General features: G+C 44.1%; 1 protein-coding gene across 10 annotated transcripts in view; it reads left to right on the forward strand.

Annotated features, from left to right (window-relative positions):
* adgrb1a (adhesion G protein-coupled receptor B1a) overlaps nucleotides 1-27268 on the forward strand; it is a 214979-nt gene that overhangs the window by 92089 nt on the left and 95622 nt on the right. For 4 of the 10 annotated variants that reach the window (XM_038288397.1, XM_038288401.1, XM_038288398.1 and 1 more), the window contains exons 5-13: nucleotides 3424-3591; nucleotides 3859-4038; nucleotides 4228-4392; nucleotides 6975-7139; nucleotides 7233-7334; nucleotides 7421-7527; nucleotides 11117-11311; nucleotides 14070-14138; nucleotides 18270-18378. In XM_038288397.1, coding sequence (XP_038144325.1) covers nucleotides 3424-3591; nucleotides 3859-4038; nucleotides 4228-4392; nucleotides 6975-7139; nucleotides 7233-7334; nucleotides 7421-7527; nucleotides 11117-11311; nucleotides 14070-14138; nucleotides 18270-18378 — 1260 coding nt within the window. The remainder of the gene's footprint in view (nucleotides 1-3423; nucleotides 3592-3858; nucleotides 4039-4227; nucleotides 4393-6974; nucleotides 7140-7232; nucleotides 7335-7420; nucleotides 7528-11116; nucleotides 11312-14069; nucleotides 14139-18269; nucleotides 18379-27268) is intronic. The other 6 variants (XM_038288394.1, XM_038288399.1, XM_038288396.1 and 3 more) reach the window with 4 other exon arrangements.

The raw sequence follows: 27268 nt of genomic DNA on the forward strand, positions 1-27268 counted from the left end.
ACCTTAAGTATACACATCATTCAAAATCTCCCACAGCAGTGCCTTGTCCACAGCGGACTACTTCCAACATGGACCCTGACTAAACATAGTGACGCTGCGTAAAACAGGACATCCTGCAGAGTCCCGCCTCGCTGGTAAAGTGATGCTGCACCAAAGTCAAAACTTGCACGTAGACAAAGCTTTAATCAACTGCCTGAAAGCTTCACCTTTTATTCTGATGTCAAAGCCTCATGTTAACAGAAGTAGAGCAGATTTTGATTAAATGAAACACTTTACTGTTAAAACACACAGATCAGTGATGCATCTCCTTCAGGTCTGGGTAGGAAACACCATTTTGTTAAGGAAAGCTCTGTTTCCACCTTGACGCTTTCTTTTCCTGCTTCTTTTCTGAAAAGAGATCACTCGGGACAAACTCTTTAAATAGCAGAGCACAGGTCTCCATAGACATAAGTATAAGAGTAGATCCCGCATCAACGGCTTTCGCCTGTGACCGCTGACGTTATTTGGCGGCACCATCTTGGGGCGGCTGACAGCACCGCTCAGTGCAATGCTCAATGTAAAGCGCTGAGCTGCTCTGATGCCTTTCACAAAGGCTATGTTCGCACAGTGACCGAAATAACTTTTTATTTGGCCATATGCGACCTGCCTGACCCCCTCCGATCCAATTTTTCCAATGCGACCTAGGCCACTTTGCTATGTGGTCCTGAATCCGATATAAATCTAAACTTTTGTGCAGTGTGAACATAGCCAAAGTGATACCTCCAGTCCTGATGTCAACAGTCCGTTGATTTTGGCTGGTTCTTGTCTGGTCCCTGGCTGGTCCTTGACCAGACGTTGGCGGGTCCTTGGCGGGTCCTTGGCCAGTCTTTGGCCGGTCCTTGGCTGGTCCTTGGCTGGTCCTTGGCTGGTCCTTGGCTGGTCCTTGGCTGGTCCTTGTCTGGTCCTTGTCTGGTCCCTGGCTGGTCCTTGGCTGGTCCTTGGCTGGTCCTTGTCTGGTCCCTGGCTGGTCCTTGGCGGGTCCTTGGCTGGTCCTTGGCCGGTCCTTGGCGGGTCCTTGGCCGGTCCTTGGCTGGTCCTTGGCCAGTCCTTTGCTGGTTCATGGCCGGCCCTTGGCCAGTCCTTGGCTGGTCCTTGGCTTGTCCCCTACAATTCCTTTCTAAAATTCAATCTTCTTACTAAAATATTCTTTCTGTCATGATTTGTGGACATTAAGATCTAAAGAGAAGCGCAATCTCCTGGTCAGACCCTGTAATTCAGTGAAAGGGTGGAGTCAGAGTAAAAAAATATGCAAGAGGGGGCACTGCAGTGACTGGAAGTTCGAAGGGATTTTGCTGGGAGTTGCAGGGGAGTTAGCTGCCATTTGCTGGTGTCTGACTGGAAGGGGCCATTTTGAATGGCTGCTACTGTAACTCTGTGTTTCACCTGACTGCAATTCTCTGCCTCAGCAGTAAACCATAGCGTGTAGATGTTACCATCACATGGCACCAGCAGAGGAAGGATCATCAGGAAAGAAAATTCTCTATACAAAAACCCAAACCCAGAGGAATGGAGTAGCTTTTCTTCAGGCTAGCAGAACATTATCAGCTTGTTCAAAGTTATACCATGACTACTTGATTCCCTAAATCTGATCTTGAATGTGTTCGTATTACCAGTCAAACCGTACAACTCTAGACTGCTGTTCGCTTTTACACTTTTGGATTTAAATATATATCTGGATGAATAGCTTGGTGATAATGAAACCCTGGCTGATGAAAGATAAGTTTTCAGGGAAGGTTTGCCTCCCTTCACTTCTCACCTGACCAGCAGGTTTATGTTCTGGTGGTAAATGTGTAGCTAACTGTGGTGGTTTCATAACATAGTTTAGGTTCTTTTTTAACTTCTCTACTAGTATGAGATTGACTCTGAAGCATTTTTGTACTTTCACGTTTGAAAGTAAGCAGACAGAAAATTTAATTTGAGAGAAGGGAAGATATAACAAAAAGGGAACAAATTGTTGAATTTCTGCAACCATGTGGTTTAATTGTTAACCTTAGTAACACTATCAATGTGATTTTTTTACCCTACCAGTGAGTCTCATGGCTCATCGATTTAATTGTTACAGTAGTATATTAGAGATCCTACCACTTTTTGTGGAAGAGACGCTAGGCTATACTGGTTAGAGAAAGGATCTCTAACATGCCAAAAAAGTTCAAAGACAATCCACTGGAATTTGTTTCCAAGTTTGAAGATGTTTCTCTTCCATCCAGGAAGCTTTTTCAACTCAAAATGTGAGAATTAGTGTTGAGTTCCAGGTTTTATACAGTAGCCCAACAAAGCCTTGTTTTTCCACCCCTTTGGAATGGGGGTCGGTAGGCTTCTTTGTTAGCCTGTAATGCCTCTGAAAGGGGGGTTGTTAAAGGGAATTGTTGGCCTGGCTGAATAGGGGAGGTCTTCTGTTCCCCTATATGGTGTTGGGGTTGAGAAGATAGGAGGAAGGATTCAACTCTGTCGCTGCATTGTAGGTTTTTGAAAGCTGAAACCTGAGCCTTCTTAACATAGATGGCTTCCTTCGCACCCCTCTCAGACCACCTGTCTTCTTTGTCCAAAATGTGAACATTCTGGTCCTAAAAGAATGTCCTTTGTCCATAAGGTGTAGATGGACAGCAGAAACTTTTCCCGAAGCGGTCGCTCTCCTGTGTTGGGCCATGCGATCCTCAACATGAAGCTGAGCAACACAGCTAACCCTAATCCAGAGGGTTAATCCTTGTTGCTGTAAACGGTCAGCAATCAAACTGATCTATCTGCTCTACATCTGTGCATTAGCTTCATTTGTCTAAAATTTGTTTGAGACTCTAAAAGTACAATCCTTCAAGTAGCTGTCAGTTCCAACGCTACCCAGGTTATGACTTTGAGTGAGGCGTCACTTTAACGTGCTAATTAGCTCCCTTAGTCCAACAGGCATCCCTTCTCTCCTGACCCACCTGTGACTGTCCAGGTTTATCTAATTGGTTCACTGACCCATCTATTTATATGACTGGCATATCCTAAGGCAATGGCGTCTCCTTTAACACCAAGCCAATGCAAAGGATATGACATCTGAACCTGACAGATAGCAGAGCACAAGAAGCTCCGATGTTGGTCCGTTTCAGGGGTTGCTTGCGTGAGACTTTGTTCCCTATTGGCTCTCAAAATAATCTTTTCCTTTTGAATGATCAGTTGTGTTGTTTGTATGACTGATCCTTTGCAGTTTAATATGCCAAGAAACAAAAATGTGTTTGATGAAAGCTGCCCCTGAAATGTGGCAGGGAAAGATGCTAGCGTTTAATACCACAGTCCCTCTTGTGTTGGCCCTGGAGGCTGCATCCTGCATGTTAATTAGTCACAGCCCTCTCCTTTTTTTTTCTTTCCAATCCTCCCATCCTTTACCTGTTCCCTCTTCCTCAGTAGACTCCACCTCAGGGGAGGAGTGGTCAGCGTGGAGTGTGTGTTCTGCCACCTGTGGGGAGGGCTGGCAGAGTCGCACTCGTTTCTGTGTGTCCTCCTCCTACAGCACCCAATGTAGTGGGCCGCTGCGAGAGCAGAGACCTTGCAACAACTCAGCCATTTGTCCAGGTAAGCCCCTCCCCCATTTCCCTCACATTTACCTGCTCTTGTCTCCTTCTGGCCGTCAGCCCCTTTGTCTGCCCCTGCATCACTATTATAAGACCCTCCTTATGCCTCTCTCTAAGTAGAGAAGGGTCTAAAGGGTCGTCAGGCTCCTATGGAAGCAGACAGTAATGGCATTCAGTCTGCACGATCTCCAGAAGCATATGGGTCACCAGGTGCTGTGACACTTTGTAAAAGAGGGCCTGTGCATCTGTGTTCTAAATCGCACCATAGCCGCTCTGATTGCAGTTCACGGCGCATGGGACGAGTGGTCACCGTGGAGTTTGTGTTCCTCCACCTGTGGCCGAGGTTACAGGTCCCGAACACGGACTTGCACTCCCCCCCAGTTTGGGGGAGATCCCTGCGACGGACCGGAGAAACAGACCAAGTTCTGCAACATAGCCGTCTGCCCAGGTAAGATCGACCAATGTCACCATAATGTCTGTTTTCGCCATGAGAGGGTCAGAGATTTCCATGTTCCATCTGTGATATCCACAATATAGATAACAGCATATATCTAGATATATTAGATCCTTGTTTTCTCCACTTTAAATCATTTTGCAACTTCCAAATGTCTTGGTTGACCACAATCGGCGGCTTTAGTGGACGGAGTCTGGAACGAGTGGTCCAGCTGGAGCTCCTGCTCTGCTACGTGCTCCAACGGGACCATGCAGAGAACGAGGGAGTGCAACGGCCCCTCGTATGGCGGCTCGGAGTGCAGGGGAGAGTGGCTGGAGACCTTTGACTGCTTCCTGGGGGATTGTCCAGGTAGAAACATTCCTAGTTCATCTGGGGCTTTTCTAATCTGATAATAATTTATAACCTGGTGAACATGTTTCTGCTGCTAATCTGTTAACAGTGATAGCAGAATAAACTTTCCCCGTTTCCCATTTAGCTTCACTACATTAGAAACTGACAGAGCTTCCTTAGTAGCAGTTTTTATTTTGTGGCTCTATTTTTAGACGTATTGTGTCTGAACTTTTCATTTTACCCCGACCATGGCTTCATAACCTCTAGATTAGACTTTTGCAACTTCTTAAACATTTGACTGGCAGCAGCACTTGGGTTTGAACAGTAGTTCAAACCCAAGTGCTGCTGCCAGAAGACGGGACGTAATCACCCCAGTTCAGCTGATTGACTCTGGCTGTCTGTGCATTTTCTTCCAGCCCTAGAAGCCACTGATGGTTTTGATGCAGCAATGAATCAAATTAAGGAACAGAGGTTTATAATATGGCCTTATAATGAATCCTGAAAAATATATTTTTTCACAGTGGATTTTGGTTTTAGACCATCAGAGCATTTAGGTTTAAATGTATCAATATAGTTATCCTGATTGTTTTGCAATTCTTGAGGTGACCTTCTAATTGCATTTGTCTCTTAGCATTCGCTTTGAAAATGAAGGAAATATAGAAACAGAAAAAGTCAGTTAACATGAGCAACATAAGATTGATTTTGAAAAAAGTTCTTTCCCTTTAAAATCTCTGAACCGTGAAAGTTTAAGCATTGTGGGGTTATTTGGATTTTGAGTAGTGTGGGGTTAAGGGTCTTGCTCAGGGACCACTAGGCCACCCTCCCCCAACACTCACTACTAGTAGTCCGCCATCGTGTATAACTGCAGCCCCTCTGTTGCTGCGATCACATGTATGGCAGCAACAGAGGGTGATCCATGTTCCTGGACACTAGATGTGTTCCTTGTTTTAGTGCTGTTCTGTTTTTATAGCCCCTTTTCCCACTGAAGGCCCCAGCTTTCCTATAACCAAGGTAATAGGAATCCTGAGTAAATCATCATCTGCCCTCCCATCACTCTAGAAGCCCAGTGATAATTAGCTTACAGTTTTAGTTCAGGCAGTCCTAAGAACAAATGTGGATCTTCCTTTAGGCTCAGAGACGACCAGCTAGAAGCAAATACCTAAACTTAAAATGTCAATTTGACATAAAAAAATTTCAACCTGCTTCTGGTCAGAGCTGCTTTTTAACTGTATGATTCATTAAAATAACCTCTAAAAACTAACATACATGGTTATTTTCTTTTATTATAACAACATGGTAAATCTATAATATCTACAGCATAAAAAACGGTTTTAGTCAAGATGTTATTCATTGAAACTAACCATATAAGCATATATTTATATCCAGTGGAAGCTGTAGTGGATTCGACGATGGAAGGATCCCAACAAACATCCAAACCGTGTTCTCTGCAGCTCTGTCAACATAGATGAAAAAGGAAAATTTCTATTTAAACAAAAAAAATCTGAAAGTGCTCCATCAGATCATTACTCCAACTACTGCAAAATAATCAGAGATAAATATTTAAAAGCATCACCAAGGAGAGGTGGATTATTATCACATTTATTTGATTAAAAAATAATACTTTTTTGAAGAATTTCTCAAAGCCTAAATGAAAAATGGCACCTCCTATTTTATTTATTAGATTAAGTATAAAATGAACAATGACTACACTATAGATCATTGTAGTGCCTCCAAACGTATAGCACACATAGAAAACCTCATCTAGTTCAGACTACAGCTCTTAATTTTAGAATATATGCTAAACTCTATTTTTTAAAGATGTTTTTCATTGTTACTATAAGCAGGCCAGGTGTGCAACCTCTGCAACAGGAACCACAGCACTGAGCATTGTGTTCACTGCACAAAGTATACCTGTCACACATGCAGGAAGGACTCACCTTGGGTTTGTGAAAACTGCTAAATGGGACAAATGTAGCTTCATATGTAGAGCTTTTCCTTGGGTGAAATTAATGTTGCTCCTATACTTAAGTTATACTGTTTGTCATTATCTAAGCTTAAATGTTGAATGATGTGAAAAGGCGAGACAAGACAAGATACAATTATTCTCTAAGTTGTTCTTTCTTTCACATAGTGAGCTTTGCAATATAAATGAGTCTGTTGGTGAATGAACAATATAAATAGGCTCTGCCTTGCCTTGTTGGAAAAGCTGGTTATGACCTGTTCTCAGCTCAGGAACTAGGACCCGTATGATATCTGGTTGTTCAATAGGTTTGCCTAAATAAAAGATTTAGACCTATCAATATATTCCTGCAAAAAGGTCTGATGTTGCAGGGGCAGGTAATGAAAAGTGTTTGGAGCATGCTCTGGTTCTGATGCCAGTTTGTTTCAGCCTTATCCAGTCTCATGTAGAAGGACTGGTCACATCACAGGTTATTAGCATTACAACAAGGACACTTAGCAAGGTAGAGTGAATACACAAACTGAAGAGGGAGGGGGGCTGCAGGAGAACTGGAATTCTCTGGGACATCTAGTGTTTAACTATAAACTCACATTTAGAATAATTTTTCAGTGACTGGAACGTGTTGCGTTTGTCATTTTAGTGGATGGGAAGTGGCAGCCTTGGTCCTTGTGGTCCGGCTGCTCCAAAACGTGTGGAGGGGGGAGTCAGCAGAGAACCAGGATTTGCTATGGGCCCTTCTTCGGAGGACAGCCATGTCCTGGAGAGCGAGAAGAGATCCGTCACTGCAATGAGAAGAAATGCCCAGGTAAGTGAGGGGGAAAGCTAAACCCACAGGGTGTAGGAGGGTCCTCCATCTCTTCCTAGACTCCTTTGGTTTCTACTTGTGTGTTGTCCACAGAACCTCATGAAATATGTGGCGAGGACAATTTCTCCAACGTTGTATGGAAGATGACTCCTGCTGGAGATACGGCTGCTGTTCGCTGTCCTCCCAATGCCATGGGTGAGCTCCTACGCTTCATGATTTCACAGAAGCCTGACCAAATGAAGCGATCTAGTCCTCAGAGGAACCTTTGTGTCCCCACACAGGACTCATCCTGCGCCGCTGCTCCTTGGATGAGGAGGGCATCGCCTACTGGGAAACACCCACCTATATGAAATGCATTTCCAATGACTATCGCAGTATTCAAACCTTAGTAAGCAGCATTGTTCTTTTCCTTTCATGCTCCATGAAAATATGTTTATTAATTATTCGCAGGTTCTATCCTTGAACAGGTACTTTTAGGTCTAGCAATACGTCCAACCTGAGGGGTTTATTAGTAGATAATGGGATCTATGAAACCAAGGCGATCTGTTGTTTTTTTTTCAGGAAGAGGAACAACTTTTTCATCATTTCAAATTGTGTGAAACTCTTCCATTTTTTATTTCTTCTCAACTGTGATGAAACTTCAGAAATGTTCCAAAAAAGCTTGAAGTCGCTTCTCTTCCCACCCAGGAAGCTTTTTCAATTCAAAATGTCAGAAATAGTGTTGAGTTTGAGGCTTTATAGAGTGGACCAAAAATAAAGCCTGGTTTTAGTTTAGAAAACATGCAAATTGAAATGGATGAACGGGTCCACCCCTTTGGGATGGGGTTCATTTGGCTTCATTGTTAGCCTGCAATGCCCCATACCTCTCTATGCTTCTGAAAGGGGGGTCGTTAAAGGGAATTGTTGGCCTGGTTCAATAGATGAGGTCTTCATCAGAAATGTTTGAAATGTTTAAAACTTTGTGTCCAGTTATGCTTTGATCAGTTTTAAGAGTTTTTAGTTTTTCTGTAGACATCCGTCCCATTTACTCAAGAATTGTCCGAGTACGGTAACCATGGTAACCGTTGAGTATAAATGGAACTCAACTGAACTGGACCGTGCAAAACACAACTTAACCGCACTAAAGTTAGTTCATCAGGCTCGGCACATGAGCAGACTGCCTCATCTCCTATTTACAGTAAGCGGAATCATTTATTGGGGTTTCCAGCATGTTCGGCTTTGTAATTCACAGATCTCTTCACTTGTTCACAACACAAACCTTTTCTCAGCCTTTTAACAATAATAGGCATCTAAAAAGCATGGGGCGACCTGGGATGATGCTGAGACCAAGGCTCCATTGAAATTTGGGCGGAGGACGTTATCCAGGCACATAAGTTCCTGAATGTTATGGACGCTGCCGTGTTTGTATTGCGTAATTCCTGCCTTGAGAGCTGTAGTATCGTGGATCGCCGATAGGAGGCGAACTGTGCTAGCCATATGTGTAAATGGTCGTAAGCACCGAGCTTGGCACGGTTAAGCCAGGCATACACTGTGTGATATTTTTTAATCATTGACTCAGCTACAGCTCAAACTGTGCAATCAAATTGCAGGCTTTAAAAGTTCACAGCTCAAGATGTTGGTTCTTCCGTTGAACGGCTCACACTCTACGTCCAGAAACCATACATAAGACTCAGTGCAGAGAGATGGCACTGGTTGGACTTATCAATCTGGAAGAAGACGAAGAAAAACTACTCATTTGTTTGCAGATGTGCAGTGCACGAGGTGTTGGTAATCGGCTCGTAGCTCTGCTTCAACACCAGGATTTATCCACAACCGCCTTACGACGGTTTGACTGAATTTCAAACGTGTTTGATTTTCACCTGACCTCACAATTCCTGCTGGGGAGGTGGTCATGAGAGGCCGATCGCCCTTCGTTGTCCCCTATATGCAACACAACGCAGGACGCAACCATGAGGCTGATAGTTGGCCTGATCGAAAAAAATTATTGTACAACTGGAGAATCGGCCCGAAAAGGGCAAAAAATCATACAGTGTATACCCAGCTTTAACTGATCCAGGCTCAGTCCGAACGCGGCACATATCGGTGTCAGTAGTGTCAGTAGGACGCCATCGGCAGGAATAAACTCAGATCGGCGCATCGTATTTGTTACCTTGTGTTTTTCTCTGGTAAACTCTCTTGGTGGGAGTAGTCTTTGCTAGACTCTTGGATGGCTGTTGTCGGCCATTATCTTTCTCAGCAGACTAGCCATTCCTCAATATGTGTACTTGTGCGTTCTCATGTACTCGTGTTCCTGTGAAATGTCATCAGCCTCAGCCCTAGTACTGTTCCAATTGACAAGGATAAGAAGACAGAGAACAGACAAAGTCCCCGGATGTTCTTCTCGCCCCAACCTCTTTACCCAGCATGCATAAGAGCAGACCTGTCCTTTCTTGAGACTGACAGCTGTCCCAGCATGCACTGCGGCAGCATCAGCTTCCTGGTTAGCGCTCACAGAGCTCAGAGTATGAAGTTAAAAGTTCTCTTTTCTGTTGCTGTTGTTCAATAAAAGTACATTTTAAGTTCATTTGAGGCGAGAATATTAGACTTTAAGCGTCACTATATGGTCCATTTACTGATTTAATGCATAAAAAAAAAAATAAAATTCAGAATTTGAGAGGAATTCCACAACCAGTGGACCTCCGAGGCTAACCTCAGCCAGGGCTAAGATTGGCTCGTCTGCGGCAGTCAGGGCTAAGGCTGGCCCGTCTGCGGCAGCCAGGGCTAAGGCTGGCCCGTCTGCGGCAGCCAGGGCTAAGGCTGGCCCGTCTGCGGCAGCCAGGGCTAAGGTTGGCCCGTCTGCGGCAGCCAGGGCTAAGGTTGGCCCGTCTGCGGCAGCCAGGGCTAAGGTTGGCCCGTCTGCGGCAGCCAGGGCTAAGGTTGGCCCGTCTGCGGCAGCCACGGCTAAGGTTGGCCCGTCTGCGGCAGCCAGGGCTAAGGTTGGCCCGTCTGCGGCAGCCAGGGCTAAGTTTGGCTCGTCTGCGGCAGCCAGGTCTAAGTTTGGCTCGTCTGCGGCAGCCAGGGCTAAGTTTGGCTCGTCTGCGGCAGCCAGGGCTAAGGTTGGCCCGTCTGCGGCAGCCAAAGCTAAGGTCGGCCCGTCTGCGGCAGCCAGGGCTAAGACTGGCTCGTCTGCGGCAGCCAGGGCTAAGACTGGCTCGTCTGCGGCAGCCAGGGCTAAGACTGGCCCGTCTGCGGCAGCCAGGGCTAAGGTCGGCTCGTCTGCGGCAGCCAGGGCTAAGACTGGCCCGTCTGCGGCAGCCAGGTCTAAGGTTGGCCCGTCTGCGGCAGCCAGGGCTAAGGTTGGCCCGTCTGTGGCAGCCAGGGCTAAGGTTGACCCGTCTACAGTAGCCAGGGCTAAGGTTGGCCCGTCTGTGGCAGCCAGGGCTAAGGTTGGCCCGTCTGTGGCAGCCAGGGCTAAGGTTGGCCCGTCTGTGGCAGCCAGGGCTAAGGTTGGCCCGTCTGTGGCAGCCAGGGCTAAGGTTGGCCCGTCTGTGGCAGCCAGGGCTAAGGTTGACCCGTCTACAGTAGCCAGGGCTAAGGTTGACCCGTCTACAGTAGCCAGGGCTAAGGTTGACCCGTCTACAGTAGCCAGGGCTAAGGTTGGCCCGTCTGTGGCAGCCAGGGCTAATGTTGGCCCGTCTGTGGCAGCCAGGGCTAAGGTTGGCCCGTCTGTGGCAGCCAGGGCTAAGGTTGGCCCGTCTGTGGCAGCCAGGGCTAAGGTTGGCCCGTCTGTGGCAGCCAGGTCTAAGGTTGGCCCGTCTGTGGCAGCCAGGGCTAAGGTTAATCTGACAGCTTCATTGGTTTCATTTTAATGTTTTACATTTACTTCAAGTTCTACCTGACAGCAGCCGGAAATGGATTTGGATTCCATTAAACTGCTGGATCCATTTGATCATGAAAATAAATATATCAGAGACACCAACAGAAACTTTCTCCTTCAGACTCGTGAGCATCTGTCCAAGGCGCAGCGAGGCCTTGTGGGAGATGGAGTCTCAGACGTGTTGACCAAGCTGAGGGTCACATCCAGTGATGGAACGAGCTACAGCGGCGACCTGCTGGCCATCTTGGATGTTCTGAAGAACATGACAGAGATCTTCAGGAGGGATTACTACAGACCAACCAGCGCAGATATGAGGGTAACGGAAATATTCTTTTTATAGTGTTAGATTAGATTACACATTAGATTAGATAGAATTAATGTTTAGTTGGATAAAACAAAATAAAACCTTATGGTTCACCAAGGTGGGCTTTATTTTGGCTGTTTAAATGCTCCTGGTCTGTAATTATTATTTAATTTCATTTTAATTGGAAACAATACACTGATTAAATTAACCTCTTAAATTGACAAACCCTCTTTGAAGCAAAATAATTGACAGTATTAAAACATGAGCACATCAACACATATTTTTATTGTTTTAAACCCATTTTTTAGGTTAATTAACCATCAGATTGGTTGAAAATAATCATAATTTTGCATCTTTTAGAAATACTCATATTTTATCTAAGTTAATTTAAAGACTATTTTACAGAAGTGTGAGCAGAACATAAACTTTCATTGAATAAAGGAGGAAATGCAGCCTTTAGTAGTTAAAACTTTAGCTGTAAGCAGAAATTAAATTCTGTTTCTACAACTAACAGCAGAACGATGCAGGACATACCTTTGCTTTCTGTTCCATTAAAACATTGATACCATGCAGGCTAAATTCCTCCTTAAACCTGTTTCTACGAGTGTACATCCATGTTTATCAGGGAGTTGTTTAATGTCGGCTCCGTATGGCAGGCTGATTTGACATTTATTAGAGCGCTGTCCTCTCTATTGTTCCATTTGCTGATCTCTGAAATAAGATTCTTCTTGGTCAAAACTACATTCTTACTAGTCAGAACTATACATATAGATATCATAAATTGCATTTTTGCCAGCACAATTTAATTCAGGAAGCCAAAAATATGATTGAAATTGTAAGAATATACTTTCAAATACCTAAAGATCCTCCAAATGTTCATTTTGACTTGGAAGAAATGCATTTCAGACATCTGGATGAAATATTCAGAATCTGTGCCCCAACCGAAGATGCTGACATCAGGACATATGTGCTTGTTGTCACCTGCAGTGTTGCACTGAGGTGGTTTTTAAGCTTTACCGCCATTGAATTGGATGCGATAAATTCCCGGCCCTAGCGTCTGCGCACTGCGGATGCTGGAGAAGATCGTTCCTCATGAGCTGAGGGATCCTGATGGGTGACAGACATCTGCTGTTAAATGAATGAGAACCTCATCTGTCATCTTTGTTTGCTGAGATTTCTAAAAGTTGTTCCAGTCTGGCAGGCAGGGGAAGAAACGGCTTAGCATGCTGACGCAAACCGTTGGGCACTTTTTCATCTTTGATTTTGTTATCAACACTACTTTATTGTCATAAACAATAATTAAATTAAGTATTTATGAATTGAATTTTGAATTGAATTAGGTGACAGTAATGATAGTTTGTTGAGACACCAGCTCAGATTGCACATAGAATACCAGGACAGACACGAATGAAGCAAAGGAAAGAAAAGTAAGATCTTGGACGATAGAAATACATCAACAGAAGAAAAAAATATTACATTTTCAAATACGAATATGATAGTTCCTGTGCTGAAGCAGTCATTGAAACAGGCTGGATGTTTAACTAACGGTCAGCAGGTGGGTGTGTGTAAAGGTGAGTTGGGATGTTTATTGTCTACCTTTAGGGGGCGCCTGCCTTCGCAGCTCTGGTAAGAAGCTGTTCCTGTTCTGGTGGATCTAAGTAATCTATTTAGGGAGGAGATTAAAGATCTCAGCAAAGAAGAGCCAGAAGATTTACTCAACCAGTTTTAGATTTAATGTTCCTGAACTGTTTTCCTGCTGCAGGTGGGATAAATAGTGCATTCTGCAGGTTGGCAGGGTCTGCAGCTTATCTTCTGGTTCTTTTCTGCACCAGTGCAGCATAACCTGAGGACTTTGGATGACCTTCATGGTCAAGTAAAGGCTATGAGGATTAAATGCATGTTGTTAAAATACAGAGAAAAAAAATCATCAGGGAGAGGCTGAGTTCAGAGAATCAGAAATGATGTCCAGCAGTTCACACTAAAGCATTCATCCGTGAGGTTTCTCTCTTTAACCCCTTAAGCCCTGGAGGGTCTTAGGAGCAAATTCCGCCTAAAATTAAATATGTGAATTAAAGTAAGTTCAGCTCCTAAACTATAAATTGGAAATACAATTGTTTATATTTGTAGGACAGAAAGGCATTGAGGAATATTTTACAGGTGGAACCACTATTTTAAATGGCACCATGTCTGATTTATAACAACAATCAGATTAAACAAGGAAAAAATGAAAAAACAATTCAAAACGCTTTAAAACTCCATGAAAGCCCATTTGAAACTCTGGATGAACCCTCAGACTTTATAGATCTTGACTCAAGCTAATTTGGACTAAATAAGTTGAAGCATGTTTGTTCCACAAACGTTTTAGTGGGCAGGGTGCTAGGAGGAAATGGAATTTTTGAACAATGCCAATAGTGCAAAATTGCATTCTATAAAAGGGAATCTGGCCACAAAAATATGCTGATTTCCATTATTGAAGACGTTCTGCAGAAGGTAAAGCCTTTGCTCCTAAGATTGTTTAATTGAAATTTACCAATAAAATCACCAACCTGAACAGAAAATAAGAATAACAGAGCAGCTTATGTAATGCATGCTGGTTACATCACCTGAAATGGTCACACAATGACCTCTGACCCCTCCTTGGGAAGGTCTGAGCCTCTAGTTTCCAATGATGCTGGCCATTAGGGGTCGGGGCTAAAAATCTCGATTTATTTGTTTACACTGCTACTTGTCAGTCAAAGTGGTTGAAAATTCTTTCTTCTTTGTTTTGCAGAACTTTGTGCAGTCGGTGAGCAATCTGCTGATGGAGGAGAACCAGGACAGATGGGAGGAAGCTCAGCTGGTAGGAACGTCCCTCCTCCTAAAGCAGCTCTACATGGTGTGTCGTTCCCTCCCCTGCTGAACCCCGTGCTCAGTAATAACCCCGAGGCTGATGAGTGACGCTATGTCACAACAGCCCACCTGTGTCTTCTCAGACAGACAGTGGTTAGTAGAAAGGACGGACGAGGAGACAGAAATAGCTCAGCTAATGAGGAGCTGAGTCAAGGCAAACGCCCACTCCTCCATCTGCTGCATTCATCCGTATGTAGGTGGCTGTGCCAGGACTGTCACCGTGCAGGTGGGAGAGGAGAGCAGAGGAAACCAGCTGGCCTCTGAAGCCTCTTAATAACTGCCTTTAGTTTTCTAAACCAAAGAGTTTATTTTGATTTAGCTTCATGTAGCTTCCAGCAGAGTCTTAGGGGAAACTTTGTGATAAACATTTCTGAAGGACACAGCCAAGGAATCTTCATTCTTAGGGAGGAGAAAGTTCTTCCATGGAAAGGCAAACCAGATGTGGGAATTCCTTTTATCATTGAGATTTATCCAGATCTTCCTGATGAACCATTGCTCCCTCCTATGAACAACATGCAGAAATCATCGCTAGGCATCCAAGCTAAGCAGCAACCAAAATAAACTTTCGCTTATTTTACTGAGGGACTTTTAGACGTCCTAGGAGGTTCAGCAGGTTTTACCATGGTTTCCAGCAGGAGTGAAGGCCTCTTCAGAGTCCATCTCTGTAAAAAACCTTTTGGGTCATCTCAAAGTAATGAATCCTCTGGATATGATCAATGTGGGGGAGTTCTACTCCTCTGTTACAGTAGTAGCCAGTCAAAATGTCCCCTCTTTCCTTGATGGGCCCTTGGCTTGTCCTTGGCTGGTCCCCTACAATTCCTTTTTAACATCAATATCTGCACTAAAATATTCTTTCTGTCATGATTTGTGGACATTAAGATCTAAAGAGAAGCGTCATCTCCTGGTCAGACCCTGTAATTCAGTGAAAGGGTGGAGTCAGAGTAACGATATGCAAGAGGGGGGGTCACTGCGGTGGCTGGAAGTTGTAGGGGATTTTGCTGGGAGTCACAGGGCAGTTGGCTGCCATTCGGCTAGCTTTGACTGGGAAGGGCCGTTTTGAACCATCCAGAAAGACAACAGGCGGCAGCAGCAGCAGCGTGCACCAGTTCATGAAGGGTTTGGTGATCTTCCAGTCAGATAGAGCGCCATGTCACCAGGCAAAAACATCAGAACATGGACGATTCAGACCTGAAACCCCAGAACTTAACCTCACCTGAACCCTGTGTTTGGTTCCTGATGACAAAGAGGAGAAAGGTCAAAGTAATCCAGACCCCAGTGAGAAGACAAGAATAATGGGCAGGCTCTAAGCTAGAAATATTTTATGGGGTGTACACTTTAGGCTCTGCGTGGCATAGGGGGGTCAGGGGTATCCTCCCCCAGTAAAATGTAGAAATTTAGACTCTGAAATACTATTTCCTACATGTTGAGGTGGAATGGTGAGCTTGTCTAGAGGTGGACATTTCATAAGGAAGACATGAGATCATTTTTTGCCACTATATTATGTTTCATAGGTTAATTCAAACAATCAGAAAGTCTAATAATACGTTCACAATGTGATTTCACCATCAAAGAAGCTTCTGCTGCTTCTTTTCTGTTGCTTGTCCACATTAAGGTCAGACGTCCAGTAAAATCCAGTCATTGTGAAGCTGGAATACCCAGCCTCCACCCATCTTCAATGCTCTAACTGAGGGAAGGAGGTTGTTCCCCAAAATCTCCCAATTCACGGCCCTGTTCATACTCTCCTTTAATACAGCGCAGTCGCCCTGTCCCATGTGCAGAAAAACACCCCAACATTAAGCATTGTGTATGTATTATCATCATTGACCATGGAAACGGTGGTCCCAGCTCTTTACAGGTCATTGAGCAGTTCCTCCCGTGTAGTTCTGGGCTGATTTCTCACCATTCTTAGGATCATTGAGGCCCCACCAGGTGAGACCTTGCATGGAGCCCCAGTCTGAGGGAGATTTACAGTCATGTTTAGCTTCTTCCATTTTATAATTCACCAGCAGTGGACCTTTTTTCACCAAGCTGCATATTAACTTCCCCATAGCTGTTTCCAGGTTTTAAACTCATACGAAAGTCATATTTAAATTTCAAATCATTCTGGCTTAAACATGTATATAAATGTATTTATTATCAGACCATATTGTCCCAAAAGTTAGAAAATGTCTAATTAAAAAATTTCCGTCTTAAAATCTGTGTTTTTTTTCGTTATATTTCTGTTGAAATCAGAATCCTTTCCTTTCCCATTGAGTTGCGTCCCAGTGTTCACGGGGATGGACGTCTGTGTCTTCAGCAGGCGTAGAGCTAACAGAACTGGCAGCGTTGCGAGGCAAGGGCTCAAACATGGACGGCTGGAAGCCTTCTACACCAAACCAAGCTTCTGCCGCCCTGGCGTCCTCTTCCACAACATCTTCGTCCCCGCTTTCCTCCTCTAAATAAAAAATGGATGACGGAGTCCGCTGTCCATAGCGTTCCTTGACAGTGTCGTTTCTTAGTCACCACTTTAGTGCTACTTGGTCCCAATGGAATTTCCCATTGGGAACCTACTAGCACTAAGTTGCTAACTGGTTAGCAAGATGCTTCCGACAACCCGGCCACAATCAAACTTGCTTGCGAACCTTCCACCACAAGAATCCCGCCCCTTTGATAAACGTCCCTTTATTCACTCGTGTAAAGTCGGGCACCACTCGGGAGAATTCGCAAATGCAACGTTTGGAACAGCCGCTTCCCTACGACTTTAAGGAGGTGTTAAATTTTGTTTCTAGAGCCTTTGGACAGCTCTTTGGTCTTTGACATGTTAGTAGTTGGATTTCTACTGATTGTATGGGGTGGACAGGTGTCTTTATGCAGCTAACAACCTCAAACAGGTCCATCTTATTTAGGATAATAACTGGAGTGGAGATTAACATTTTGAAGACAGACTGGTCTTTGAAGGTCAGAGTTCTAGCTGATAGACAGGTGTTTAAATGCTTATTTGCAGAACAGAGGACCCAGTATTCAAGGCCAGACAGAAAGTGGGATAACTCAAAAAGCATTTCTTTAAAACACGGAGTGGAGTAGCAGCTGCTCGGGCATCTAAGGCTGGAATCTCTGCAGAAGAGAAACATAGGTAAGTGACCATGATAACGTGTCGGAAGATGATTATCATTGTGAGTCGCTATCCATGCCCAGAGAATGACCTAGGATCCAGCCGGTGGGCCAACAAGATGCGGCGGGCGCCGCCCAGAGTGTCCCAGCTGCTGCAGCCCCGGAGAACATGCAGAAGTCCCAAGCCAGGTCAGGGAAACAGATCAGAACAGGAAAAGGTCCAGGAGTCCAAAGACAGTTCAGGCAAACAGATCAGCACATTAACATACAGGCCCAGAGGTTGAGAGGCAGAACGGGTTAGGATCATGGAATCAAAAACACCAAGGAAAAACACTCTCGCCACTGACTAGAGAGAACAAGACTAATAATGACTCTGATGACTGGATGCAAGCTCCTGAAATAGAGGCAGGAGCAGGTGGATCAGATGAGCAGTAATTGGAAACCAGGTTAGACAGGTGAAAGAAATGAGTAATTAAATCAGTCATCAACTCCAAGATCATGGCAGTATCAAACAAATAAATAGTTAGAAAAATCATACATTGTGATTTCTGGATTTTTTTATTTTTTTTTGTAGACAGTGGACATGCACCTATGATGACCATTCCAGAGCCCTCCATGATTTCTAAGGGGGAGACCATGCAAAACAGCAAGGTGTTCAAATCCTCACTGTATACACTCTCCTTACCAACAAGGGTTGACAGCTTTGAGCTGGTTTCCAGAAAAAAGAGAAACCTGGCGAAAATATAAACTTTTCTAAAATAAATGAAAAGAACCAACAGAAGAAATTTGGGTTTAAATAAATGCCAAAAAAAAGCAGTGATTGTGACTGAAAGCAACAAGCAGAAGTAAATGCTGCTGTGAGTTTGATGAAGGACACACTGAGCCCCTCCGTCCACGTCCAGCTGTGGGACAATGTTTGCCTTCAGTGTTTCTGCAAAAACAGAAAGTTGTTGTTGTTTGTTTTTTCTAACTCTTGTCTCTTTCTTCTCAGCTGGGGCCGAACATCAAAGAGCTCTTCCGTCTCATGGAGGACTTTGTGGACGTCATTGGCTTAAGGATGAAAGACTTCCACGACATGTATGAAGTCACCGATAACCTAGGTCAGCCCCCTCTGCATGCAGGATCTCTGTCTGCTCATCACATAGATTTTCCTCTGGCAGAAAGCAGGTTTCTGTCGGCAGAATACCACCTGATCACCATCTGTTTATGCAGAGCCTTCCTTTGCTACCATAGTTCCTTCACAAAAAAGCTTCTAACAGCAGTAGATGAAATGATGTGCTGATCCATCTTCATATTTATATAAACACACATAAATTATGGCTCCATTATAAACAGTTTGATGCGATGGATCCTCGTTGCACCGAAGATAAGAAACTTAAGACCTCGGTTATCAAAGTGATGATAAAAAAACACTGAGCAGGTGTCATCTCCACCCACCAGATTCAGAGGAGGTCCTCGCTGTTGTTGCTACGGCAGCCAGTATGTATTATAACAGCCCTGACTGCCGCTCGGGCAGTCGGTGACGTGTCGCTTTATTCCCCCAGGTGGGACGGCAGAGAGCCCGTCTGTGTGTCTCTGTGTCTCGGTGCCACGCTTGTTTGTTCTGAGGATGACCCTTATCAGTCACAGCGTCAGGGAGTAACATGCATTATTTGCATGTTGCAAACTGAGCTTTAGTGTTACATTTAGTTGTTTTAAGTCAGCATGCAAATGTAAGAACACAAAAAAGTTTGAACCGGAGACCTCGGTCTCAGCGAGTCGATTTTATCTGGTTACATAAAGGGTTGATAAAATCAATCAAAAAGAAATCAGTACAAAGCAGATCAGCCGCTGTTTCAATGCGATATCAGTTTATTATAAGTCTCAGATCTGGGTTTACTAGAACCCACCATGCAGTCAAAAACCTGGATTTAGAAATAAATAAAAATGATTTGCTAAAGGATGGATGACTAAAGTTAGACATGCTGCACTAGACTTAAAAAATAAAGAAGTTTTCTTTGGGTCAAAAACACAGAACATATACTGTCAGTAAGCTTTAAAAACATAAGGTAATAATTTATAAAAGGTCTCCTTGTCGATTTGAGCAACTTAGAAGCAAATTTTCTGTCCAGTTCCCTCTTTTTCACATTAATAACAATCTGTATCATACCCCAATCCATACGCCAGCATGATCTGAGCCGTTATGATAATCCATACTTGTATCACCATCCGTACCAGTAGCACGATCGGTAACGGTAGCACCATCCGTACCAGTAGCGCGATCGGTAATGGTAGCACCATCCGTACCAGTACCATCTGTACCAGTGGCACGATCGGTAACGGTAGCACCATGCATACCAGTAGCACAATTGATATAGGTAGCTCCATCTGTACCAGTAGCACGATCAGTATCACCATCCGTACCAGTAGCGCGATCGGTAACGGTAGCACCATCGGTACCAGTAGCGCAATCGGTAACGGTAGCACCATCCGTACCAGTAGCGCGATCGGTAACGGCAGCACCATCCGTACCAGTACCATCTGTACCAGTGGCACGATCGGTAACGGTAGCACCATCCATACCAGTAGCACGATTGATAGAGGTAGCTCCATCTGTACCAGTAGCACAATCAGTATCACCATCCGTACCAGTAGCACGATCGGTAACGGTAGCACCATCGGTACCAGTAGCACCATCGGTAATGGTAGCACCCTCCGTACCAGTAGCATCTGTACCAGTGGCACGATCGGTAACGGTAGCACCATCCGTACCAGTAGCACGATCAGTAACGGTAGCACCATCGGTACCAGTAGCACCATCGGTAACGGTAGCACCATCGGTACCAGTAGCACCATCGGTAACGGTAGCACCATCCGTACCAGTACCATCTGTACCAGTGGCACGATCGGTAACGTAGCACCATCCGTACCAGTGGCACGATCGGTAATGGTAGAACCATCCGTACCAGTAGCACGATTGATATAGGTAGCACCATCCGTACCAGTGGCGCGATCGGTAACGGTAGCACCATCCGTACCAGTGGCGCGATCGGTAACGGTAGCACCATCCGTACCAGTGGCGCGATCGGTAGCACCATCCGTACCAGTGGCACGATCGGCTAACGGTAGCACCATCCGTACCAGTAGCACGATCGGTAACGTTATCGCCATCCATACCGTCAAATCATTTTTGTAACCAGATATACAATCAGGTCGCCCACAATTTTACGTTGTAAAAAATACCTAAATTACATTTTCCCTCCTTAAAAATAGTAATCGTACTAAACTTTAATATGTTATAATAATGTATTTCCTGAGAAAATAAATGTTTTTAAATCCTTTCTGTTTTATAACTCTTCTGTGCCCAATCTGTGCTGTAAATGGGATCCTACGCAACTTCCAGGAGCTAACTTTTTCGGCTTTGGATTTAAACATAAATCTAGTCTTTTAGAGTTTAATTTTTGATTTCTTGTTTACATTATGCTGATGTAGGCTGACCTCTGCATCCATACTGTTTACATCCTTTTTAGTTTCCAGTATTGTTTTTCTCATTTGCTCTTTGGCAGCTGCGCGTCGTTTTAACATCGTATTTCCTCCCTGAAAACGGTGTTTTCCAGAGTTCCATGTTTCTCAGGAGATTTGTTCCATATTCACAGTCAGCCGCTGCCTTTCTGTGGCCCAGCGGCTATAAATGTTAAACTTTTCATTTCAAAAGGTAAAAACATCAAGTATTCATCACAGGGACTCCGCTGGTTGCTGTGACCTTCAGATAAAAACCAGGCAAAGTCTGAGCTGGATTGAAGGAGCACATGAGGGAATTGAGGCCATATAAGGGGTCCTGTTTATAACGGGATCTCTGTCTGGAGCCAAATTGCCACCCACATCAGCAGCATAGCTCTCTTAGGGCTAGCTGACCTCTTCTCTTCTCCCACACGTTAAACATAGGCGGTACAGCGTAAAGAATGTTCTCCCAGTACAATCCACAGTTACATCAAAGTTTTGACACATTCTTTAAAGTATTGAAGGCTGCAGGATCGAATCAGATCTGTTTATTTGTTTTCATAGGTTTAGCCCTTTTGAAAAGAACACTTTTATTTATAGACATTTGGATTTTCAGATTAATTTCCCAATGTTTTCTTACCTCTTGAAAGCTCCAGTCAGACATAGACTCATCGTGGGAATAAATTTCAACCTAAAGTTGGAGGTTTTGTTTAAGAAACAAACCAGATGAAGCTACTATGAGAAAAAGCAGAGAGAGCAGAACATTAGAGATTGAACTAACAGATTCTGCAGAGTGGGAGAATAGAGATAGAATGAAGCAGAATGATGAAAAAGGGGTCCCTATGTCCTCCAGCAGTCTAAGCCTATAGCAGCAGAACTATACAGATAGCTCAGGATAACCTGAGCCACTCTAACTAGAAGCTTTATCAAAAAGGAAAGTTTTAAGCCTAGCCTTAAAAGTAGACGGGCCGTTTCTCAATTCACAAGAACGCAAGTACAGACTAATGACCTCGCCAAGTATGCAAAGTGTGGATCTGGGGAAAACACAGAATAAATCTGGGTCAATTGGAACAGAAGTGTACTGATGACATCACAGCATTCAAATCAGTCTGGAGCTGCATTTCACCTCCTGTTATTAATAGTCTCTAGTGAAAAATAAATTATGACTTTTTTATTTGGTGAGGGAATAAGTCTTAACACAGGCAGATAAAAACAAATCAAATAAATGGTTTGCTAAATACAAAAATCAAACCGGCATCAGATTCAGCGGTACTTTTCATACAGCTATGTATAGAGAGGGCTGCTGCAGACAGGCTAACGTTAACCCTGGCTGCTGCAGACAGGCTAACGTTAACCCTGGCTGCTACAGACGGGCTAACGTTGGCCCTGGCTGCTGCAGACGGGCTAACGTTAACCCTGGCTGCTGCAGACGGGCTAACGTTAACCCTGGCTGCTGCAGACGGACTAACGTTAGCCCTGGCTGCTGCAGACAGGCTAACGTTGGCCCTGGCTGCTGCAGATGGGCTAACGTTAGCCCTGGCTGCTGCAGACGGACTAACGTTAGCCCTGGCTGCTGCAGACGGGCTAACCTTGGCCCTGGCTGCTGCAGACGGACTAACGTTGGCCCTGGCTGCTGCAGACGGACTAACGTTAGCCCTGGCTGCTGCAGACGGGCTAACCTTGGCCCTGGCTGCTGCAGACGGACTAACGTTGGCCCTGGCTGCTGCAGACGGGCTAACGTTGGCCCTGGCTGCTGCAGACGGGCTAACGTTGGCCCTGGCTGCTGCAGACGGGCTAACGTTAGCCCTGGCTGCTGCAGACGGGCTAACGTTGGCCCTGGCTGCTGCAGACGGGCTAACGTTGGCCCTGGCTGCTGCAGACGGGCTAACGTTAGGCCTGGCTGCTGCAGAGGGGCTAACGTTGGCCCTGGCTGTGGTTGCCCTCGGAGGTCCGCTGGTTGCAGCGGTCCTCTCAACGTCAGAACTTTTTTTTTAAATAACGCATTAAATAGGTAAATGGGCCATATAGTTATGCTTAATTTTCTCGCCTCAAATGATTTTAACACATACTTTTATTGAACAACAGCAACAGAAAAGAGAACGTTTAACTTAATACTCTGAGCTCTGTGAGCGCTAACCTGGAAGCTGCTGCTGCCGCAGTGCATGCTGGGTAAAGAGGGAGGGTGAGAACAACATCCGGCGATTTTGTCCGTTCTCGATCTACTTGTTTTAGAGAATTGGGACAGTAATAGGGCTGAGGCTGATGAAATTTCACGAGCACACGAGGACGCACAAGTACACAGACTGAGAAACAGACAAGTTGTCTGCCTCACAGACTAAAACTGCTCCTCAGAGAGGAGCCTGAGAACTAAAGCTATGCAATACAATTAAAACTACATATTTATCTAGACTGCTTTAAAAACCAAACTGTTTCTTTGCTTCAGATCACACTTCGCCAAATTTAGGTCAAACTAAAATGTTCATATTTTTTTCTAAGTGCCAAATCCATTAGAGTCCATCAGAGGGATCAAACTCATTAAGAACTGATGGTTCATGTTCTTTTACTTTAGAATGGTCATTGGAGGCGAAGAGCTATTAGAAAATAAAAGTAAACAACACAATTACATTTCCTTTTAATCCAATAAACAACTTTAAACTAAGCCGATCGTAGAAAAAAACACATATTATTCTGAACTATTAATAAAACAAACGAATTAGCTTAGCAATAAATAGACCGATACGAGGTTAAAACTTGCTACTGGTAACGCATGTTACATCCATGGAACAATCATCAAACTCCGACCGGACAGAATATAACATGAAAAATAATTCAAACAAACCTTTTGCCCTTTATAGGCAGGTGATAGTGCCTTTTATAAACTTCTGAATACTTTTACTATGATTGACCGTCGGTTAGTAAGCGTAAAAAAAAAAAAGCGGAAGTGTAGAGGTCTCGCCGAGCGACTTTCAAAATAAAACGTAAATTGCCTTTTCTAAATTTAAAGAAATAGTGAGCTGACTTAGAGTCGCTTTTCAGAACACCAATTACACAAATATGAAAACAACAAATTAACTGACATGTTTCATCATAGAGAAGGTAATTTACACAAAGGTGTACCAGGTTCATCTGTTCAAACTACGGCACCCATTCATAAATGTTTAGTCATCATTCTGAAGTCAAGATACTACTAAAGCCGGTAGGAGAAACTCAGTCCATAAAGAGAAAAGTCTTTGAGTGACATGAGCTGAATGGCTGATTACAGAACAAAAGATAAAATTGGTCAAATTAAAGTTAGTAAACACTCAGGGACAAAGAGCTTAATTAGTGTGGATATGACCTGTGACCTTTGGAAACTCAATAGAAGAGCTGTAGAGATAATATTGATACGTCTGCAGAAGAGAAAGGAGAGTTTGTGAGGCGGAGAAAATCAAGTGAACTGTGAAGAACAGGGTCTCTATTCTAATCCCAGCAGGGCTTTTTTATTTGTTTAATCTCATTGAATGAGTTGCTGTGCTTATTTAATCTCTGACTTTTATTGTGTGATCAGCGCTTCTTCTTGGAGCGTCTCTCTGCTTCGCTCCACAGTGGAGCTTCTGCAGAGTAAAGTCAGGCTTAAGGTCAAATATTAGCAAAAGCTTTTCACCAATGGTGGACTAGGGAGGGGAGAACTGGGATTAAAAGTGATATCTTCCAGTTTCTATCACCCAAAACAAACTTTTAAAGGCTTTTCAGAGCTGCCTGCTCCATCGCTCACTGCCAGCTGACCAGGCGGCCTTCCCTCCTCTCCTGATTCTCCAACATAACCTACTACTGGGTTTAACTACGGGATGGAAGTCAAACACGTATATATTTCAGTCAGATTATATCCAGCAGCTCGTTTTAGGATTATTTGCTTCGTTGTAGCTCAGAGGATCTTAGCTGACCATTAGGTTTTGCTTAGAGGTTAGAGTTCCTCAGTGATCCAGACAGGAAACACTTCATTGCTCCTAAATATTATGGACACCAAATCAGATGTGACGATCAACCATTTTGGGGGAGTGGCCTAGTGGTTAGGGCATAGAGCTTAGAATCCAGAGGTTCTGAGTTTGAGTCCCACTCCCACTGACTGCCACTCTGGGTCCCTGAGCAAGACCCTTAACCTCACACTGCTCCCCGGGCGCCGCACAAGGGCAGCATGGGTTAAAATGGCAGAATGGGTTAAAATGGCAGAATGGGTTAAATGCAGAGAGTGAATTTCTCCTATGTGAGATCAATAAAATTCAATTATTATTATTAACATATTTTACCTTTATTACTAAATGCCTTACGAAAAAAATATACGCTTTTGAATATTTATGCTGACCTCTTGCTCCAAAGAGATGCATTTCCTCCTGTTGGGTTTTTGTTTAATAAGGAAAATGTCATAAATGGGACAGATGGTCCCATTATTCAAGGTGAGACAGTCAGTACGAAAGTTCAAAACGTTTATTAGAACAAAGACATAAACGGAAACTAAAGTGATCTGTGGCTCACGGCGACTGCAGGAGGGGGGCGGGGCACTGCCCAACCTCAGACACTGGTTATGGGAGAAACACAGGTAAGTGACCACGATCATCTGGCAGAAGATGGTTATCAGTTTGGTCACTTACCTGGTTTAACAGTTCAGTCCATCTCCCTGGAAAGGGGCGCCATCCAGCCGCTGGACTAAAGACTGATGCGGCGCACGCCACCCAGAGTGTCCCCGTTGCCGCAGTCCTGGAGGACTTGAAGGAAGCCGATCCTGGACAGGGTTACAGATCAGGCAGGAACAGACAGATGACAGGATCCAGGCTTCCAGAAACCCTGGAGCTCCCAGGCAGGTTCAGAGTCCGACTGAGTCCGGGAGCGTGACCAGGCGGACACACGGGCAGGCTCGGTGGTGGAGGGTAGCAGAGACAGGACGTGGAACCAGGCTTCTGGGATAAAAACTGAACCTCCCCGCCTACGGAGCCAAAAACTCTGAGGTCTCAGCAGGGGAGGAACAGTGGACGAGCAGGAGACGAGACAGACACAAAACCCTCCTTCCACTGGCCGCCAGGATCCAGGACATGAACCGTGACATCAAATGAACAGAAAAAACAAAATCTAATGATCTGGCCCTGAATGCTCAGGCTCAACAGAATTTAAAGCAAAGGAAACAGTTGAGAGGAATAAATGATAATTACAGCAGGGAGGGAAAACGGCAGGTGAAAGAAATGGTGGAGCAATTAGGGTAGATCATGACATTTCTGAATAATAATTATTTATAGATATTATCTTTATACACATTCAATCGCTATGTTTCACTCATTTGTTTCCTGTCGACAGTCACTAAAGATAATGTAAGCAGGAGAGGCGTCAACTAACAAAGTACAAATACTTAGGTAGAAATGCTGGCTATGTATACTTTACTGGAGTAATTTGTTTTTCTTTTACTCCTTACATTTTTAAAATAGACCCGTTAGTCATTGTGAACTGTTGGTATTTAAAAAAAATAAAAAACATCAAAATAATTAGTTTCATCCAGACATTTAATTTCTTTGTGGTTGGACCCCAACTTGTTGCTCACCACAAACCAAAATAAACTGTTTTTCTAGATGATGCAAAGTTAAATGTGACTCTGTTACCATTAGTTATAAAACTAAGACAATACAGTCTAAGGAAATTATCATCTAGAATTGTAGAGAAATGTTCCTTTAATAGAGTAGAGCAGGAAAGCTTCTGGCCTTCACAGTTTTTCCTACATTACTTTTACTTTTTATACTTTAAGTAGTTTAAAAAATTGTACTTTTACACTTTTACTGGAGTAAAAAGCTAAAATTGATCCTCTAACTTCTACAAACGTGTTTTTAAACTGTAGGATTTATACTGGAGGAATAAACATTAATACTCTGGACACATCTGGTCAGAACTGAACTCTAGCTTCTAAGATGTGATGAAAAAAGAAAACAGATGATCTCCGTATCTCCGGCTCTGGGATTCACGCTGTCACTGTTGCTAGGCAACAGCAGCCCCCCTAAGATGAGTTTGGGGACAGCGGCTGAAGCTGGACCTCTCATGTGGTTTTGTGGTCCTTTAAAGATTATATCTGGTGGGATTAGATGTTTGCAGGTTTATTTCTCCTTTTCAATTGTCTGAAATCCTGCGCTCAGTTCCCTACTTTCAGAAGGAAATTAAAGACCTATTTATTCTCATTTCTTTAGCTCCACGTATCGACGAGGAGCCAAACAGATGCTTTGGAGGATGATGAGTCACTAAACTTCAAGATTTCAGAAAATCATTTCATTGTATTCTTGCATGAACATTCAGCATCTTTCCTTTCTTACCTGGACACTAAAGAGACAGGATGGGTGTAGCTTAACGCCACCGACAGAGGAAGTCTGTCAGACCTTAGGTGTCTCCTTTGGACTCACCGGAACCCTTTGATGGGCTTTTATTTTGGAGGGGCTGTGGCTCAAGCAGAGCTTTTCATTAATCCAACCCTGATCACTTTCTCTGGAATAATTTTAGAAA

This window comes from Cyprinodon tularosa, unplaced genomic scaffold, assembly GCF_016077235.1.
Source record: "Cyprinodon tularosa strain WSP-4 unplaced genomic scaffold, ASM1607723v1 ctg254, whole genome shotgun sequence".
Lineage (NCBI taxonomy): Eukaryota > Metazoa > Chordata > Actinopteri > Cyprinodontiformes > Cyprinodontidae > Cyprinodon > Cyprinodon tularosa.